Source organism: Carcharodon carcharias, chromosome 12 (assembly GCF_017639515.1).
Source record: "Carcharodon carcharias isolate sCarCar2 chromosome 12, sCarCar2.pri, whole genome shotgun sequence".
Classification (NCBI taxonomy): domain Eukaryota; kingdom Metazoa; phylum Chordata; class Chondrichthyes; order Lamniformes; family Lamnidae; genus Carcharodon; species Carcharodon carcharias.
In genome coordinates, this window is record NC_054478.1 from 104,127,153 (window position 1) to 104,145,823 (window position 18,671).

The 18,671-nt window shown below is 39.5% G+C and overlaps 1 protein-coding gene across 6 annotated transcripts in view; it reads right to left on the reverse strand.

The window, feature by feature from the left end:
- Positions 1–18,671, reverse strand: part of LOC121284917 (E3 ubiquitin-protein ligase HECW2-like) — a 398,529-nt gene that overhangs the window by 89,871 nt on the left and 289,987 nt on the right. For all 6 annotated transcript variants that reach the window (XM_041200816.1, XM_041200817.1, XM_041200818.1 and 3 more), the window contains 2 exons: positions 18,314–18,410; positions 4,885–4,968 (listed from right to left, as the gene is read on the reverse strand). In XM_041200816.1, coding sequence (XP_041056750.1) covers positions 4,885–4,968; positions 18,314–18,410 — 181 coding nt within the window. The remainder of the gene's footprint in view (positions 1–4,884; positions 4,969–18,313; positions 18,411–18,671) is intronic.

The window sequence follows — 18,671 nt, forward strand, 5'->3', positions numbered from 1 at the left end:
AACCACGGTTGACTCTTAAATGCCTTCTGAACAAGGGCAATTAGGGATGGGCACACATCCCATGAATGAATAAGTTTTAAAAAATCCCTCAACGAATACCATCAAGAACTGAATATCTGGTCATTTATGTCATTGCTATTTGTGGGACCTTGCCATGTGCCACATTTCCTACATTACATTAGTGACAATTCAGAAGAACTTAATTCGTTGTGAAGCGCTTTGGGACATTCTGAGCGTGTGAAAGGCTGCGAAGCCTTGATTGCTCTCTCTTTCAATTGCTAACCCAGTTTAATACAAGAAATTGTATTTGCTGACAATGAATGTTCATTGTTAGTGTGACAACTATCGCTAGCACTGGAGATAACATTCGCCAGCAAGCCATTCAACATGCAAGGGGTCTAAAAGTTAAGCTGGTGCCATCTTTGTAATGACTCATGCAAAAAGTACAATCTGAACGTGACACATCTAATGCTTTTCCTTAAAACACAACTCTTCTATCTCTAAAAGTAGAACCAGGGAATGGAGTGTATGTTTAATATTAATCGCCTTTTTGTAGCAAAGTAACAGCTATAATAGCAGAAATAGAATATCTCAAAATGAGAAATCAGAACTATTAATTTACATAATTGCTACTGTGTACTGTAAATGAAAAAAACCAAAGGACAAGCTGTTGCTCCATATCCCATATCGTATTTGTCATTCACATTGCCCAGGACATGCTGAGTATCACTGATCCAAACCGATGGGTTTTAAGAGGATTTTGCTGCTATTTTAGCTGCAAAGAAAAAACAGAATTTGTTTTATTGGTAGACGGTTTCAGAATTAGGAGCACTAATTAGAAAAGGTGCAGTTCCCGTGTATATTCCTTGCCAAAAATAGTGTTCTCCACTGAACTCTATACCTGCAAACAATTTACAATAGGCTAGGTTCTGAGCTGAAGATTTTAATGGAGAGGTGCATACCTGTGGAACGTTCCACTTGCACAAGCATCTGTTACCCTATCACTTCTGGCTGAAAATAAATATCTCAACAAGGTGCGCTGCTGCACAAAAATGCGTGTTGCGACATTTTGGATTTTACATTTTGCCAAAAACAGGTCCTCATTTTTAAAATTTTTATCACATGGTATTTATTCTTAAAATAAAAAAAATCAGTGCTGCCTTTTTATGCAATCTCTCCAGCAATGTATAACTATAGGGGACAAATCTGTGACCGATCATTTAAGATAAGATGAATAATAATCATAAGAAATAAACATTCTGCACAATCTTCATTCAACTGAAAGAGAATTAAGACCAAATACATTTAACAATATTATAAAGCAGCTAGGAATGAGGCAGTTATGTAATCAAAGGCAAAATACTGCAGATGCTGGAAATCTGAAATGGTTCTGATGCAAGGTCACAGATCTGAAACATTAGGCAGAATTTACCCACCGTTGGAGGGGAAGTTGATGGGCGGGTGCGCTTCCGATCGGCGCCCCTGATTGGTAGCGCGGCACCATTTAACATGGGCGGGCCAATTAAGGCCCCCCACCAGAGTGACATCAGCAGGGAAGCACTATGCACTCCCTGTGCGGGTGGGGGGAATGCTTAAAATCAAGAGTGCGCTCTTTTGTGCATGCGCACAAAAGAGTGCACTCATCTCCCTGAAGCTAAGTGCTGTCTCAGGGAGATCGCCTCTACTTTCAGAAATATTAAAAATAAAAAAAAATTCCCTTACATGTCCCCTCATGTGACAAATCCACATAAGTTGGGACATGGTCATAATTTCCAAAAAAACTTTATTAAAATTTTAAAAACCCTACAGGAAACTTCATCCTGCCTGTGGATGAGGTTTCATGTTTTTTCTACTTTCTACTGGGGCTCCTGGCCTTAAGGTTGGATGGGCAGGTCTACTAATTACCTTAATTGATCTGTCAATGGCCTCAATTGGCCATTGACAGGTTGGTGTGCGCGCAGCTGATTTTACTGTGCCCCGCCTTCCTGAAAATTTAAATGGGGCGCAGTGATGTTGGGAGTTCCGCCCAACGTCACTGTGCGTCATTTTACATGTCGGCAAGCAGGCCCCACCCCTATTCGCTGACGGTAAGATCCTGCCCATTAAATTCGATTCTCTCCCCAGCAATGCTGCCAGACCGGTTGAGTATTTCCAGCATTTTTAGCTTTTATTGCACAATTGAAAGGTTCAGGTCTACTAAGGAATGCCAGGTAAGCAAAGGCTTTGTGGAGACGCTGTGGTTTATTCAAAATGGTGCTGGGAATCCAGATCCAGAAGTACTACCCTCCTTTCCACCAGACCCTATTTTCGTTGGTAGGGGAATGGGATGTGCCTCACACATGGGGAAACCTGAACTCAGCAGGGCCACTTGAGCTCATTGCTGAATTCAAACAGACCTCATTTTTTACTGAAACAAAGGCCTCAATCCCATGGAGTGTGAGTCATGATTTTTTTTTAAAGAGTAGATTTAATTGCTCATTAAGGGCTGATAAGGTCTATGGAATGCCAAGCTGTCAAGTTATTTAAATGGATGGCCCTTTAAATTTTGGGGGGAAAAAAGTCTTCCTGTGTCTGTGTGTTTTAGAAAATCTGTGCTTGCAGTTTCGCCAGATGTTTGCTGACAGAACCCTACAGTGCTATTTCATGAAACTAACTTTTTTTTCATTATATTATTGTGGTTTATTGCAAAGTAGATTTATGGGGCTAAATATAGTTGGGTCTTTGTGTGATTTAATTACATTTGGACTAAAGTAGACTGCAAGTTCGAATTCAAGAAAAGAAGCTAGGTGCTTGACATGCTAATGAGTAAACATGGATGCTGGCTTAGCATGTAAGGTGTGAAGGGAATTTGCATTTTTTAGATAAATGAAGAGATTTTGGATTTCAAAGGGGTCCTAGTCTGTTTACAACTAGCCAGGTAAGCAAGGCTAAGGAATGTGTTTATTTTTCCCAAAGGTTACTGACGATATATATTGGCAACATTAAAGTTTTTATGTTTTGAGGAAGATACAGTTTCAAAGACATGCATCGAAACTATGCAAGGAGTTAGGAGTCATTTCATCGAAATGTATTTCTTGTAGAAACTGCTGAAAATGTTAACAAGAGCTGGCCCTAGTGGGAAACTCATGGCAACACCATCTATTTGGGCATACATAGTGTCATTAAAGCTGATTTCAACTGCATGAGTTGCTAAGTTCATAAGTTCAATGCATACAGATTCAGAACAAGGTGGCGCGTCTAGATTGCCATGATATAAAGATGTGCTGCAGATGTCTATAGCTTCTTTGAGTGGCACATTAATAAGCAGGCTCACAATGTCAAAGGAGCACACAGACATGGCATTGCTATCAATTTGCAGGTCACCTATAGTCTTTGCAAAAGTGAAGGAATCCTTCACCATGTATGTAGAAAACTCATTCAGAACAGGTTGTAGCAACCATTTGGCCAATTCATGTTTTGCTGAGTGAATCATAGTATCTCCTTATGTGGCTCGGTGTCATGTCTTGTTCCAGAATGCTCCTGTGAAGTGTCATGGCACATTTTATAATGTTAAAGGTGCAATATAAGTATAAGTGGCTGTTGTTGTTACAGTGGGAAATTGTAATTATATCAAACAGCACGTCCCTTCGGCTTTTGCATGCTTGCAAAACTCAGAACATGTAACGTCTAATGTTAGACGTGATCCTGTGATTGGACAGCACTTGCTGAACAATCTTGAGTGTGCTAAGAATTACATGGACAACCAATTTAAAATTACCAGTCAAGCTCACAACGTAGCTCATTTACACTTAACTGTAGTCCAACTGGACCATGGCACTCATTTCCAATCCTGGATATTCCTATGGTCATTGCTTGAATCAATGTTTTCTGCAATGATTAAAGTTGACCAATAAATGTACAGGCTCAGAGAAAATATTGGCCAATTGACCATTTAGCACATTTTTACATGTAACAAACTGAATGGTACTAGGTAAATGCTGCCCTTTCAACTTACTGGGGTTTTGAGAGAAAATCCAGCTAGACCTACATTTATTGGTGCCAACTGAAATCATCATCTCCCCTCTGAAAATGCAATACTTCAAGAAAGCCTAGTTAACTGTTTAAACTCCCCCACGTCCACTAAAAAGAATCTTTCATTCACTTAATCTAACACCAGTTCTGTCAAAATTATTGGTGGTAAATGTAAAAAGTAACTTGTCTAGTGGTTAAAGTGGCAGTGGATGGTAAGTTTGCATAAAACATAGCTTATTACTCAAAACAAATGGGCACAGTTAAACTATTTTGCAAGATAAACCATCTGAACTTCCTCAAACAATTCAGCAATGGGCAGACACAGATCACTGGTGTTACAACATTACAGAACTCTCACAAATTAGCACTATTTAATTGTGTAATTAACTGTTTGAACCATCAATTTTCTATTCACTTGTTGAAAGTCGCTCCTCTCTCTAAGGTATTTTGTCCTTTCTCATGTCTTCTTCTTGCCATTCACTACCAAAACTGAGGAGGCAAGCAGATAATGGCTACAATGTCTACTCCGGTGCAGACTATCAGAGTGTGAGAAGAGAAAGTATTTTCCCTTTGATGCTTTTCTGAATCAATCTTGAAACACTTGGTTTCTGCTCATCACTTGTTCACATTGTATGATTGAGATCAGAAATTTGACATGTAGGGACCAACAACACAAGCTTACATCCTAACCATCCCTTGAGCCCTTTTAAGTATGCCAATCTCAGTTAAACTACAGCTTAAAAGTTGGTTAGATGGATGTATGTTACTCAGTAATCATGCTCCTTTGCCATTCAATATAAAGGCCTACAGCTACACTTAAACCTTGATATAATGTACCAAGATACATTCTTCAGTGACATGGGATGCACCTACCTTAACAGCATAACAAGGTCTGCATCACTGGATAAGCGCCCCAATCCACTCGTTCCCTCGCTTCTGATAAACTGAACCTTCTCCCTGTGGAAATGTTCAAATAATTCAATAATCTTAGAAAACAACACCGCAACATATAACATGCAAACTGGAAAAAAAACACAGGACGGACAAGGAAAAGTTCTGTGATGATCACAACTGAGTCTGCAATCATTGTTTGATAAAGGTGGCTTAATATGCTGGCGTGGCTGTGAGATACTCATTTCAGCATCTTGTGTGCTTCCTATCAATGCCACTACTGCTTTTGACAGCTAACTTCAAGTAGCAAAATTGACCAATATGGCCATCCATTTTATGGCATTGATGACCGACTTATGCTGAATTATAATCATTTAACCCCACTACTGTAAACTTGCAATTTTGCACCAGGGTGGCACAGCATTTTAACGGCCAGTGCGTTTTTTTAAAAAAAAATCAAAATAAGGGCTACAAGTGATAGACTTTTGGAATTCAAAAAAGATACTTCAACCTGGCGCTTCAGAAACTAATATTCACCTTTGCTATCAACCACTTGTTTTCCTTGCTTTTAACTGCACAAGTTAGTGAAAATACAATCATAGCTTAATTTAAATGGCATTCATAAAATGAATCATACTGGTATACTGGTACCCTTACTTCACTTGACTCCACCTAGTTTACAAATCTGGACAAAGTAGACAGGAAGAAACTGCTCACGTTGGCGGAAAGATTGAGAACCAGAGGCTATCAATTTAGGTGAAAGGCAAAAGAAGCAAGAGCGACACAAGGAAAAACTTTTTTCACACAGCAAATGGTTAGGATCTGGAATGTGTTACTTGAGAGTGTGTTGGAGGTTTTCATAAGGGAACTGCACAATTATTTAAAGAGAAAATTTGCAGGGCTAGAGGGAAATGGCAGGGGAATGGGAGTAGCTGGATTGCTCTTATAGACAGCCAGCATGGACATGATGGGACAAATGGCCTCTATTTGTGCTGTAACCATTCTATGACTCTATTCAATAATTGCATGCAAATATACTGGACAAGATACCAAGTGCAAGATTTCACATTTGCTATGTGCATCTCTGCCTATGCCATTACTGAAAAAAGGGTATCAGAAACGAAAATCTGCTATTTCATCAGGAATGCAATCTGGAATTGATGTGCCTGATGTGTGTTTTAAATTATACAGAGAAGGAACAGTAATATGTGGAACTAAAAGTGACAAGAGCCACTCCATCTCATTTATAATGTTTGTGTCAGAAATGGTGAAATGAAAATCCAAGCCTACCAGGGCTGCACTTTTCCAGTACAGCTGCAATACTGGCATCTACCCGGCAATGTGGAAAATTGCCCAGGTATGTCCTGTATACAAGAAGCAGGACAAATCCAACCCGGACAATTACATCAGTAAAATGATGTAAGGGGCATCAACAATGTCGTCAAATGGCACTTGCTTAGCAATAGCTGCTCACTGGCACTCAGTTTCATAGAGTCACTCAGCTCCTGACCACATTACAGCCTTGATTAAAACATGGACAAAATAGTTGAAATCCAGAGGTGAGTTGAGAGTGACTGCCCTTGACATCAAGGCAGCATTTGACCGAGTGTGGAATCAAGGAGCCCGAGCAAAATCATGGAGTCATGGGAATCAAGGGGAATATCTCTCCGCTGGTTGGAGTCATACCTAGCATAAAGGAAGATGGCTGTGGTTGGTGGATGCCAGCTTCCTTCCATCATAAAGTCAGAAGTGGGATGTTTGCTGATGATTGCACAATGTTCAGCACCATTTGCAACTCCTCAGATACTGAATGTCTAATTGCAGCAAGACCTGGACAATATCCAGGCTTGGGCAGACAAGTGGCAAGTAATATTCGTGCCACACAAGTGTCAGGCAATGACCATCTCCAACAAGAGAGAATCAAACTATCACCCTTTGACATTCAATGACATTACCATCATTGGATCTCCCACTATCAACATCCTGGGGGCTACCATTGACCAGGAACTGAACTGGACTAACCGTATAAATACTGTGGCTACAAAGACAGGTAAGAGGCTAAGAATCTTGTGATGAGTAACTCACCTCCTGACTCCCCAAGCCCTGACCACCATTTACAAGGCACAAGTCAGGAGTGTAATGGAATACCCTCCACTTGCCTGGATCAGTGCAGTTCCAAAAACACTCAATAAGCTTGACACCATCCAGAACAAAACAGCCCGCTTGATTGGCACCCCATCCCCCACAAACATTCACTCCCTCTGCCAATGACACAGAATGGCTGTAGTGCGTACCATCTACAAGATGCACTGCAGGAATTCACCAAGGCTGTTTAGACAACAACTCCCACGACCATTACCATCGAGAACGACAGCGCAGCAGACACATGGGAACACCACCGCCTGGAATTTCCAAGCTCCTCACCATCCTGATTTGGAAATATATCGCCGAACCTTCACTGTCGCTGTGTCAAAATCCTGGAACTCCCTCCCTAACAGCACTGTGAGTGTATCAACACCACATAGATTGCAGCAGTTCATGAAGGCAGCTCACTGCCACCTTCTCAAGGGCAATTAGGGATAGAAAATAAATGCTGGCCTAGCCAGCAAAGCCCACATCCCATGAATGAATAAACAATTAAGGGAAAAAGTATACCATGCATACACACACAATATTCACTGTCAGTAATGTTTACATAGGAAATGAGGTACAGAAACAGGCCATACAGCACAACCAATCCTCGTGGTAAAATCCACTTTCCTAGATTTGAACCACACAGCATCTCAAAAACATGGTCCATGTTTTTTTTAAGGTTCTGAATCTTATGAGTTATTGGTTTTTCTGCACCGCTATGGCACAGCTGATGGTAAATGCTAAGCTACTCAAATCCCAGAGGGAACCTTGAAACCGCTGCCATAAATGTTTTGTTATTTGTATTTTATTTCGAGATGCAAGCCTTGAATTCAATAGTAACGTGTCCATCGAGACATAGAGGTTTTTTTTTATAAAACTAAATTAAACGTTTATTAATAAGAGGAAAGATTTTAAGCACATACATAGGTCTACAAATTACTACTATGATACTCCTAGGTCCCCTAATTAATCTAACTCCCAGTTACACCTCCGCTAAGGCAACAGTAAAAACAAATAGATTTAACAGGCCCAGGCAAAGCACACAATACCCTGGAAAGTGACATTCAAAGTGAGTTTTCTTAGCTTTGGTTCCTGTAGACAGCAATTTTATGCACAGTGGCTGGAGGCTTTTCACACTTGTGTCAGATCTAGAATGCCTTCCCCCTTTCATATAACCTCATTTCCTTTATATATGTTTCTCTCTTTTAATGCAAATTCCATTGTTCCCATATGTTTTGCAACTTTACTTTTCTCATAATATAAATCGTTCATTGTACTCATATTATCAGTAACTTTTGGGAAAAATAAACACACTGTTTGGCTTAGCTTCTTACAGCTAAGTGTAACAGCTCATCTCTTTGAAATTCAAACTACTCTGGTTTATCTAAAATTGCAAATGTTCCTCATGCCTCACATTCTAAAACTTCAACCATGTTTATGTATTTAACATTTCAAACCTAGCTTCCCTTTTGATAACTCAAAAGCTTCAGACCAGTTGAGTGCAGTTCAATTAAATTCCACCCCCCATACACACACAGAAACTAATCCAAACTCCATTATTAACCCACTTTTACACTAAATCACAATAATATCATGAAAATTATTACATTTTCATGACAATCCTCATTTGTATTTGTGGCTGAAAGGCCTGAATATCTCCTCCAATGTCTCTGCCAACATGGCAGTGAAACAAGCATGCTAGACAATTTCCTCCCTTTGATTATACTTTATTTTTGGGAATGGACAATCGTCTGAGTTGCCAATCTTAGCAGACATTGCAAGATGTGAACCCGTATCCCTCTGCTCTGTGATGAGGTGCTCCAATCTGTCACCAAACCCGTGTAAATGTTAAATCAGACCAAATAATTTAGCTCCATCTACTTCATTGCCTCAATTGCCCACATGCCTTTCAAAAAAATCACTCTCATGAAGGCGGCCAGTATCCATAACAGTGACAATACCACAACAATATCAAATTTACTTTCCTGCTCACTCCATACCTGCTGCTAAAAGATACAAAGCAATAAACGAAAGTTTTATAAAATATTGGATTTTGAGGGCAGCGGCAAAGTGACAGTGCTCACCGCTGACCTTGAAGAAAGCTGCCCACAGAGATCTAGTGATCTCTAAAGCGAAGATTTCTCAGGCAAGGAGATCTCCAGACATCAAGCAACAATGGTGTCATCAAGCAGGATAACCAGCCAATTCCATGGAATTATTCTCGAAGACAGCAAATCAGGACATACAAATTATCCTTCAATTTTATTGAATTTTACAGAAAGCAAAATAAACAATTGGGGCATTCACATGTGATTAAAGTAGAAGCTAAATAAGCTAAACGAGCTCTTTTTTAAACTTTTTATCATAATAGAGAAATTTGACATTATTCAAAAATGAAATCAGTTTTTCAGGGCCAGACAGTTCTTCAGGTGTAATTATGAACTTTTTAATTCATTCATGGGATGTGGGCCACAATGGCAAAAACTGTCAATTCTGCCATTACTACAGAAAAATGCAGGCCATTGGAACAATTATTACATAAGAGGGTAAGGACATAAAAAAATAAAAGCAAGAGGAGGCCATTTGGCCTATTGCGCCAACTCTGCCATTCAATAAGATCATGGCTGATTTGATTGCGGTTTTAATCCCACTTTCCTGCCTGTCCCTCATAACCCTCGACTCCCTTGTAGATCAAAATACATTCAATGACTCAACCTCCACTGCCCTCTAGGGTAGTGAATTCCAAATATCAACAACACTCTGAGAAAAGAACTTCTTCCTCATCGCCATCTTAAATGGGAAGCCCCTTATTTTGAAATTGTCCACTAGTCTAGATTACCCCATGAGGGGGAACATCCTCTCAGCATTCTGTCAAGTTAACCCTGAATCTTATATGCGTCAATAAGATCATATCTCACTCTTCTAAACTTCAATGAGTATAGGCCCAACCTGCTCAACCTTTCCTCATACAACACCCCTTTTATTGCAGGAATCAGGTGTGTGGAACTTCTCTGCACAGCCTTCAATGAAAGTATATCCCTCCTTAGGTAAGGAGGCAAAATTGTACACAGTACTGTAGATGTCATCTCATGAATATTCTGTATCATTGCAGCAATACTTCCCTACTTTTATATTCCATCTTCCATGCAATAAAGGCCAACATTTCATTTGTCTTATAAATTACCTGCTGTACCTGCATGCTAACTTTTTGTGATTCATGTACGAGGACACCAATCCAGAAAGAGGTCATAAGGCCACATAACTATATTCCTAATGGTAAGCCCTACCAGCTCCTACGTCCTCAGAGTACAAGAACTAAAAAATCTTTTCCTTTAATTGGGTTATAACACATTCAATCATATAGGCTTTACATGACTACTGACCAGACTGTGTACATGTGCAATTACAAATGGAGTAATATAAAATTTCTCTTCTTATGACAACAGATAAAAGGTTCACAATAGCATCCCAGAGCCAAACTGAATTTGAATTTGTGGTCAATTCAGGCAGATAGTAAAGGACATGCTGAATGGGCACTTTTTCTATACAAGAGCTGTAATTGACACACTAGCAGTTACATGGTACACAACCAACTGGCACAAAGAAGTGAGGGACTTGCTTCTTTCAGATGAAGGTATGAAAAGGGAGGATATGCAGAATATTTTCAGATTCAAGCATCTTTTGTGGATATCCAAAAGTGTGATTGCCCTTCATGTTGGTGCTATGGTTTCATATAGTTGACTATCTTGTTCGGCACACAATGCGCTCTGATGATAAGCAACGGAAGAGATCCACCATGTTACCTGGTGCAAGGAAATGCACCCACTGCTCAGATAAGACCACTCCCGCCTAGGGTTCATGGAGTAACTGTGCAAAATAAGCAACTTCCAGCAGAGGACCTTTCAGACTGAAGCAATAGAAGTCAAGTATGGCATAACAGGGCAAATGGTAAACTGCAATGTAACAGGTTGGTTGGGAAACATGAAATGGATTACTTTTGTCCTTGCTGTTTCTTTTTGTTGCTATCACAAATGCATAGTTGTGATATTATAGATTTTGGGAAAAAGCTTATCCCTCTTTTTAAATGGATACAAGAAGCCTTAGAATTTAGCTGCCAAAAGTCACCTTACCTTTTCAACTGCAGTATGTCCAGAAATCTTCATACATTAAGGATATTTTGTTCCCATCACAAAGATTCTGTATGTGTCTCCTCACTCACTGAATTAAGTTGGCTTTAAATGAATGTGAGCATTGTGTTTTAAGACTAAGAGAGACAGTCATGAAAAAGTAAAATAGGAAGGACAAAAATAATCCATTTCATGCCATTTTGAGTGACTTTAGCCAGGTCAACAACACATGAGCATCACAGCTTAAAACACAATCTACTCCTCACTCAAAGCCTTCTGTGCACACATCCACATCAGAGCAAAGTACAGAAACAAAAATACTTGTCAATTTTCCCCCCTTTATCCAGAATCACAGAGGACATTTATAGTACTGCTCCAGCTAAGATCAGATCAAAATACACACTGAATCTGGATTTTTCTTGTTCTATATGGCACAGCTAATCAATGTCTAACTCAGAGTCATGGGTAAAATTTTGTGCCCTCCCTGTTAGGGTATAATTTAATCAAGTGGGAGGGTGGCAGGTGGGAGCCCCACCACCTTCCTGACCCCACTCCGATTAAGTCTGAGGTAGGAAGGCCCATGAATGGCCTTCCGGCCATGTCGCCAATTGAGGCCCTTGTGGGCAATTAATGCCAAAACCCTGGCATAGTTGCCTGCAGGCTCCCAGGGGTCCCTTGTTCATAGGTACTCAGTGCCTGATCGTGGGACGAGGCATCAGGTAGGGGGTTGCCAGCTGAGAGCCACACCCTGCCCTTGCTGCTGACCACACTCTCTCTCCCACTATTACTCACCTGTGTTTGGGTCCCTCTTCGATCCGTTGACTTGGGTGGGTGTCATACAGTAGTAGCCACTGCCTCTCTGATGGCACTGTTGAATACAGGAGAGCTGCCCAGTCTCTGATTGGCTGGCAGCTCTCGGCAAGCGGGACTGCCGTGCACAGGGTCCTGGACTCCAGGGGAAAGCCCATCATTGGCTCATCAATTGCCTGTTGGCACAAGATGCAGTCAGCCTTCTAAAATAGGGATGTTGCAGGGGTCTCACTGACACTCCAGCCAGCAGCCAAGATCCCATCACCTCCACAAGATTTCACCTATGAAGTGAGTACCAGTTTTATGTTTAAAACAAAACCCAATAAATTAAATAAATATTTCACACCAAGGTTGTTTTCCAATTCATAGTTTAAATTATTTTGAATAAGGAAATTTCACCCCGAAATGGCAAATTTATTCAAAGAAGACTGCATAATATGCTTGATGTTTTTACACCAAAGTATGATTTGGGAGCAGGATAAATTGCAAGAGGATATTAATACAAACCAATGGAGAGTGAAAAACTTTGCTTGTGTGAAGTGTGAAATGAATGATGAGAATAGCAGCACTAATGGAGCTTCTCCATTAAAATAATGCAGGTCAGTTATGAAATAATACAGTACTGTTGGGATAACTTTACATCAGGTATTCAAATTAACTGACATGCAAGAAAAATTATTCCACCAATCCTTCCATTCATTTTAAAAACACAGACACTCATGACCAAGCATAAATTTTCACAGCCAGCCAAATACAGACAGAAAAAAAGACAACGTACTCAAGCATGGTCAAAACATTTCACTGTCTAACAAAGCAAATGTATGATCATATCAAACGCAACAGCAGACTACAAGAGCCAATACAATATAGGATAACTACAATTTCAATGCCATATAATGGTACTTCAGCTAATTCAAGCCATGCTGAATTGAATAGGAATCATTGGAATATTCCAGTTCTTGCAAATATCTGAGGCAATGAGGTGAGATCACTATTTGCAAATTCAACAATGAGAAACACATTTATAGCTAGTGCACCCATTAATAATGTAGCCCATTATCAGCAATGATACTCTGTATTGGAAAAGCTCCCAAATGTGCCAAGAAATCACTGGAAGTAGATTCATACCTTTACTCTAATGGGTTTCTGACCTTAGAAATGCTTCTGTGGGGAGATGCCAAGGATAGGCATGGCATTTCCCACTCAAGGTTCATCACTGTGCAGCTCATATTTGTTAGATTTAAGGCCTACAAAAGCAGGTCAAGGAGCAAGTCACCCAAGCACATTCAACTCCAAGGGTACATATCATCCAGGAAAAACAAAAAAGTAGGCAAAGTAACCAAAAAAAAAACAGGCCCAGTGTCTGACAAGAGGAAGTCACTTTGCCATGAGGATTCAGAAATGACAAATCAGCACTCATGACTAAAGTTGAACTGCTAGACCAAACTCATACTTACAGAGACATGGAAGAACAGAAAGAAAACAGAAGCTGTCAGAATAATAGTACATATTAGAAAATGTGTAAAATTCAGAGGACACGCACTGGGTTGCAATCGTATATGAAAAACACATAAGTGATAAAAGGCAACCACTGAGATACATTCAAATGCTACTATTTTGTGCATTTTCCATATACTACATTGTCCCAGAATATTGGTATTATATGCCTGTCTGTCTTTCATCCTTCCTTGAGCATTTGAATTAGGGGAGCAGCAGGAGGTCACTCGGCCCCTCAAGCCTACTCCGCCATTCAATAAGATCATGGCTGATCAGTTTGTAACCTCAACCCACCATTCCTGCCTGGCCCCGTTAACCTTTCATCCCCTTGTCAAATCAAGAATCGATCTAGCTCTGCCATAAAAATATTTAAAGACTCTGCTTCCACCACCTTTTGAGGGAGTTCCAAAGACTCACTACCTTCTCAGAGAAAAACTTTTCCTTTTCTCTGTCTTAAATGAGCGACCCATTATTTTTAAACAGTGACCCCCTAGTTCTAGATTCTCCCACAAGAGGAAACATCCTCTCTACATCCATCTTGTCAAGAATCCTCAGGATCTTAAAGATTTCAGTTAAGTCGATTCTTACTTTTCTAAATTCCTGTGGATACAAGCCTAACCTGTCCAGCCTTTCCTCATAATTGCCATTATTTAAGTTTAAAATACTAGTCATGGACACAATTGTTTCTCCCTCAAAATGAACGTAAAATTCAATCATATTATGATCACTGCCATCTAGGGACGCATTCACCAGGAGGTTATCAATTAATCCTATCTCATTGCTCAGTACCAGATCTAGTATAGCCTGCTCTCTGGTTGGCTCTAGAACATGCTATTCTAAGAAATTATCCCAAAAACATTCTATGAACTCCTCATCTATGCCCATTCCTGGTACTGGTCCAGTAAAAATCTTCTCTGAACTGTTTCTAACACATTTACATTTTTCTTTAAATAAGGAGAAAAGTGGTCTCACCAATGCCCTGTATAACCTCCCTACTTTTGTAATCAATTCCCCTCACAATAAATTATAATGTTCTATTAGCTATTCTAATTACCTGCTGGACCTGCATACTAACCTTTTGTGATTCATGCACCAGGGCAGCCAAATCCCTCAGAAACTCAGAGCTCTGCAATCTCTCACCATTCAAATAAGCTTCCTTTTTATTCTTCTTGCCAAAATGAATGATTTCACGTTTACCCACGTTATACTCCATTTGCCAGATCTTTGCCCACTCAATCTACCGATGTCACTTTGTGTCTCCTTACAATCTCTTCACAATTTACTTTCCTACCTATCTTTCTGTCACCAGCAAATTTAGCCACCATTCCTTCGGTCCCTTCATCCAAGTCATTTATATAAATTGTAAAAAGTTGAGGCTCCAGCACTGATCCCTGTGGCACACCACTCGTCACATCCTGCCAACCAGAAAGTGACCCATTTATGCCAACTCTGTGCTTCCTGTTGGCTAACCAATCTTCTATCCATGCCAATATGCTCTTTATATTCTTTCCAATCTGTCAGCCATAAAATTCAATCATATTATGATCACTGCTACGTAGGGGTGCCTTCACCAGGAGGTTATCAATTAATTCTATCTCATTGCTCAATACCAGGTCTAGTACAGCCTGCTCTCTGGTTGGCTCTAGAACATGCTGTTCTAAGAAACTATCCCGAAAACATTCTATGAACTCCTCATCCATGCTACCTTTGCCCATCTGATTTTTCCAGTCTATATGTAGATTAAAATCCCCCATGATATTGCTGTACCTTTCTGGCAAGCTCCCATTATCTCTTCCTTTATATTCTGTCCTTTTGCGTAGTTACAATTAGGAGGCCTGTACACCACTCCAACAAGTAACTTCTTGCCTTTATCATTCCTCATCTCAACGCAAACTGCTTCTACATCCTGGTTTCCTGAAATTAGGTCGTCCCTCTCTAATGTGCTAAGACCGTCATTAATTAACAGACCCACCCCTCCAACTTTTTCTAACTTCCTGTCTTTCCTAAATGTCACATGCCCTTCAATATTCAGGTCTCGATCTATGTCATGCTGTAGCCATGTCTCTGTAATGGGTATCAAATCGTGCTCAATTATTTCTATTTGCGCTATCAGTTCATCTGTTTTGCTTCAAGGCAAAGGGCAAGGGTTGGCCACACTATGAACAATCTTTCTCCGCTGATTCCTCGTCTCCACTGCCCTCACTGAATGCCCCATAGAGAGGCCAGTCCACATTCTGATATTATCCATCCATGCCATATTGGATCTTCCATATGCACATTTTCCAGGTGTTTTGCATCACCTCTTTTTCCAAACACTTCCTCCTGTTCACATCACTTGTCCAAACATGAGTTTCCTTAATATCACTGCCTCAAACAAGTTCCTCTTAGCGCCAGCTTTCTTGAGCACCCACTCGTTTGTCTGCTTGGCCATCCATGACACACGTAATATCCATCTCAGTCTTTTCACTTAATTTTGCTCACTTTGACTTTCAGTGTTGCCACTAACAAATGATGATCAGTGTCACAGTCTGCTCCTGGATTATATATTTGTATTATATAGTGACATGTAAAAATATACCTAGGACAATATACATTTCATATTTTAAAAATCAAAATATATTTCCTTTCATGGTTGTGTGCAGCACATATACATTTTCTCCTTAATGTTACAACTGAAAATATTCTAAAAAGGTTCAGTTTGAAATGATACTTTTTCCACAAGAAAGACAAACACTAAATTCTACGTTATGCTAGTCACTCTACAAATGGAAAATCCATTACTAAGGTGTTGCACTATTAAACAGATGGCTAGCAATGAAGTTACAAAGGGCAAACTAGAAGCAGAATCTGGAGCTACAATACTTTTACACCAAACTCAGACATGGGTCTCCAAGTTTGATAAAATGCCCAGGGCTTAGCAGAGGCCTCGATACAAGAGTTAGCAGAGATTGCTAAGGTGGGATAAGACATGCAATGTGAGAGAGGGAAAGTGAAAGCAAAAAACACATAGTATGAGAAAGAATGAGAGAAGGAGATAGAGAAAGAGCAAAAGAGGAAAAAACATGTAGTGCAAGTGAGAGAGAGAGAAAAAGGAGGGGGAGATATTCCTTGTATTGCAATAGACACATCCATTCCACACATTTTAGAATACTCCATTCTTGTAACAGATATGTGACGATATTTATAATGGAGGAACATAACTAAGGAACACTGTGTACTGAATAACATATTTTTGCTTTTCTTAAGCAGAAACATGTCTGATGTTCTTAATTTATTACACTTAAACGTAATATTGAAGAATATTTCGCTGCAGATTTCGAGGGCAACCTGACAATTATGGCAGGAAGTCTGACACACGGCGATTGAAGATACTTCTGAAAGTTAATCTTACCTCATACAGTGCATCAATAAAAGGAATATACTCCAGGTTGTACAAGAAGACATCAAAAAATAGTGTTTTGACATTGATTGAAACAAGTCAAATCCCTAAATGTGTGTTTGCCTCTTTCACCGTGAACATTAATTTGTTAAGGTGAGTTGGTTTGGAGTGGGTGCCATCCAGGCCCATGTTGCTTTAATAATCTAATTCAAAATTCGTACAGGATGGCAAACCAACATCTCTTAATTGTTGCCCTGCCAATAGAAGGTGCAGGCAGAATTCTTAAGGCATAGGCACAACATCCAGGAGCCTGTGAAAATATAACTGCTCTGCTATGATTTAATGATAAATATTATAGTTCCTACCTGCCTCAAAATACTTTTAAGCAGTAAAAGCAGGTTTGTCAAAGTCTTTTCAAACAGCGCTCTTAATGATATAGAGTTGCTGTTATGTAATATTTCACAATTTGTTGATGGCACCAAGTTATGTTGTCACATGAAGAGGACATTTGAAATGTGCACATAATGAAAAGAGTAATTAACCACAATTCATTTAAAACATCGAGTCATTGCAAGGCAGTTATAAACAAAGGTGCATCTCAAGGACGTCTGAGAATAAAAATGAAAAAGGTTATTCTATTATTGCCCAGATCACTCAAGAAGTCAAGTTTAGGGTATTGTATGTAAAAATAGCTAAATTAGGACAAAAAAGATGGTTGAATGAAAATATGATCAACTTTTACAAAGCTGAGGGAAAGATTATGGTGATGCAAGCAAGCTACTTAGGTGCAGAGAATTAGAAGATGCAAGCATAAAATTAACAAGGATTAAACATGACTCAAAATTATAAGGAATAATTTTCCAAGATTTTTTATATTGAAAAACTCAGGTAAAGTAATGGTTATGAATTATATTTATAAAATTATAATTAATGCAGTCAATGGCCTGCTGATAACACTTTTAAAAAGGAAATGGAGACTGGTTAAGGACAGGGTTGAAGTCGAGAATAAATTGAAATGATCAAATGCTGCATGGAACATGATGATTCTTCATGAGGCAATAGATATGTCAAGGAAAGCAAGGAACATTAAGGATGAATAATGTATTAGTTAATAATAAGGTAACACAGATATTTGCATTTTTGCTCATTAGTTTCTGGGATGAGAGTATGCGGACAAACTTTGCAAAACCTTTCCTTAGGAAATGCATTGCGTGGATTCCATAATAGAGAGTGTTGTATATGTTTTGTGGAAAGGAAGAGTTTGATGGGCTCAGTGGCTCTCTTGCCCCTTTATGTCCTAAGTTCTTAACAGTAAGTCCCACATAACTTTGAGCATTTACTCTGGAGAATTCCTATAAAACATTGCAGCATAGATGTAGGGTCTAAAATATCAGGGGTAACTGTACAGAAAAAATGTACAGCATCACACAACCAGCACCACCACTTGGACAATCAATGGGATTACCTGAGTGAGTGATTCCTGATAAGGTCTGGCTGGCGCTCTTGAAGAATTTCAAAGATGTTTGGTTGACGCAGAAATGCTACAATTTTATCATTGTAAGCTGAAAACAACAGAATATCTCATCAGGACAGGGATTATAAAATGGAGAATGCTGAACTGATCTGTACATTGGGGCTGTAGAAATGATCAAACAATTAGAGATTGATTTATATGATCTACTCAAAAATAAAAATACAACTTTTATTGAAACATGTTGCCTGAAGACATGTTAACAAAAGTTAAGAAAGATTAAAGTAATGCTGGATTCTCCCCCACTATCTCTGGACTTCCGCTCCTGTCCGTCCTGGATTCTCTAAGCGAA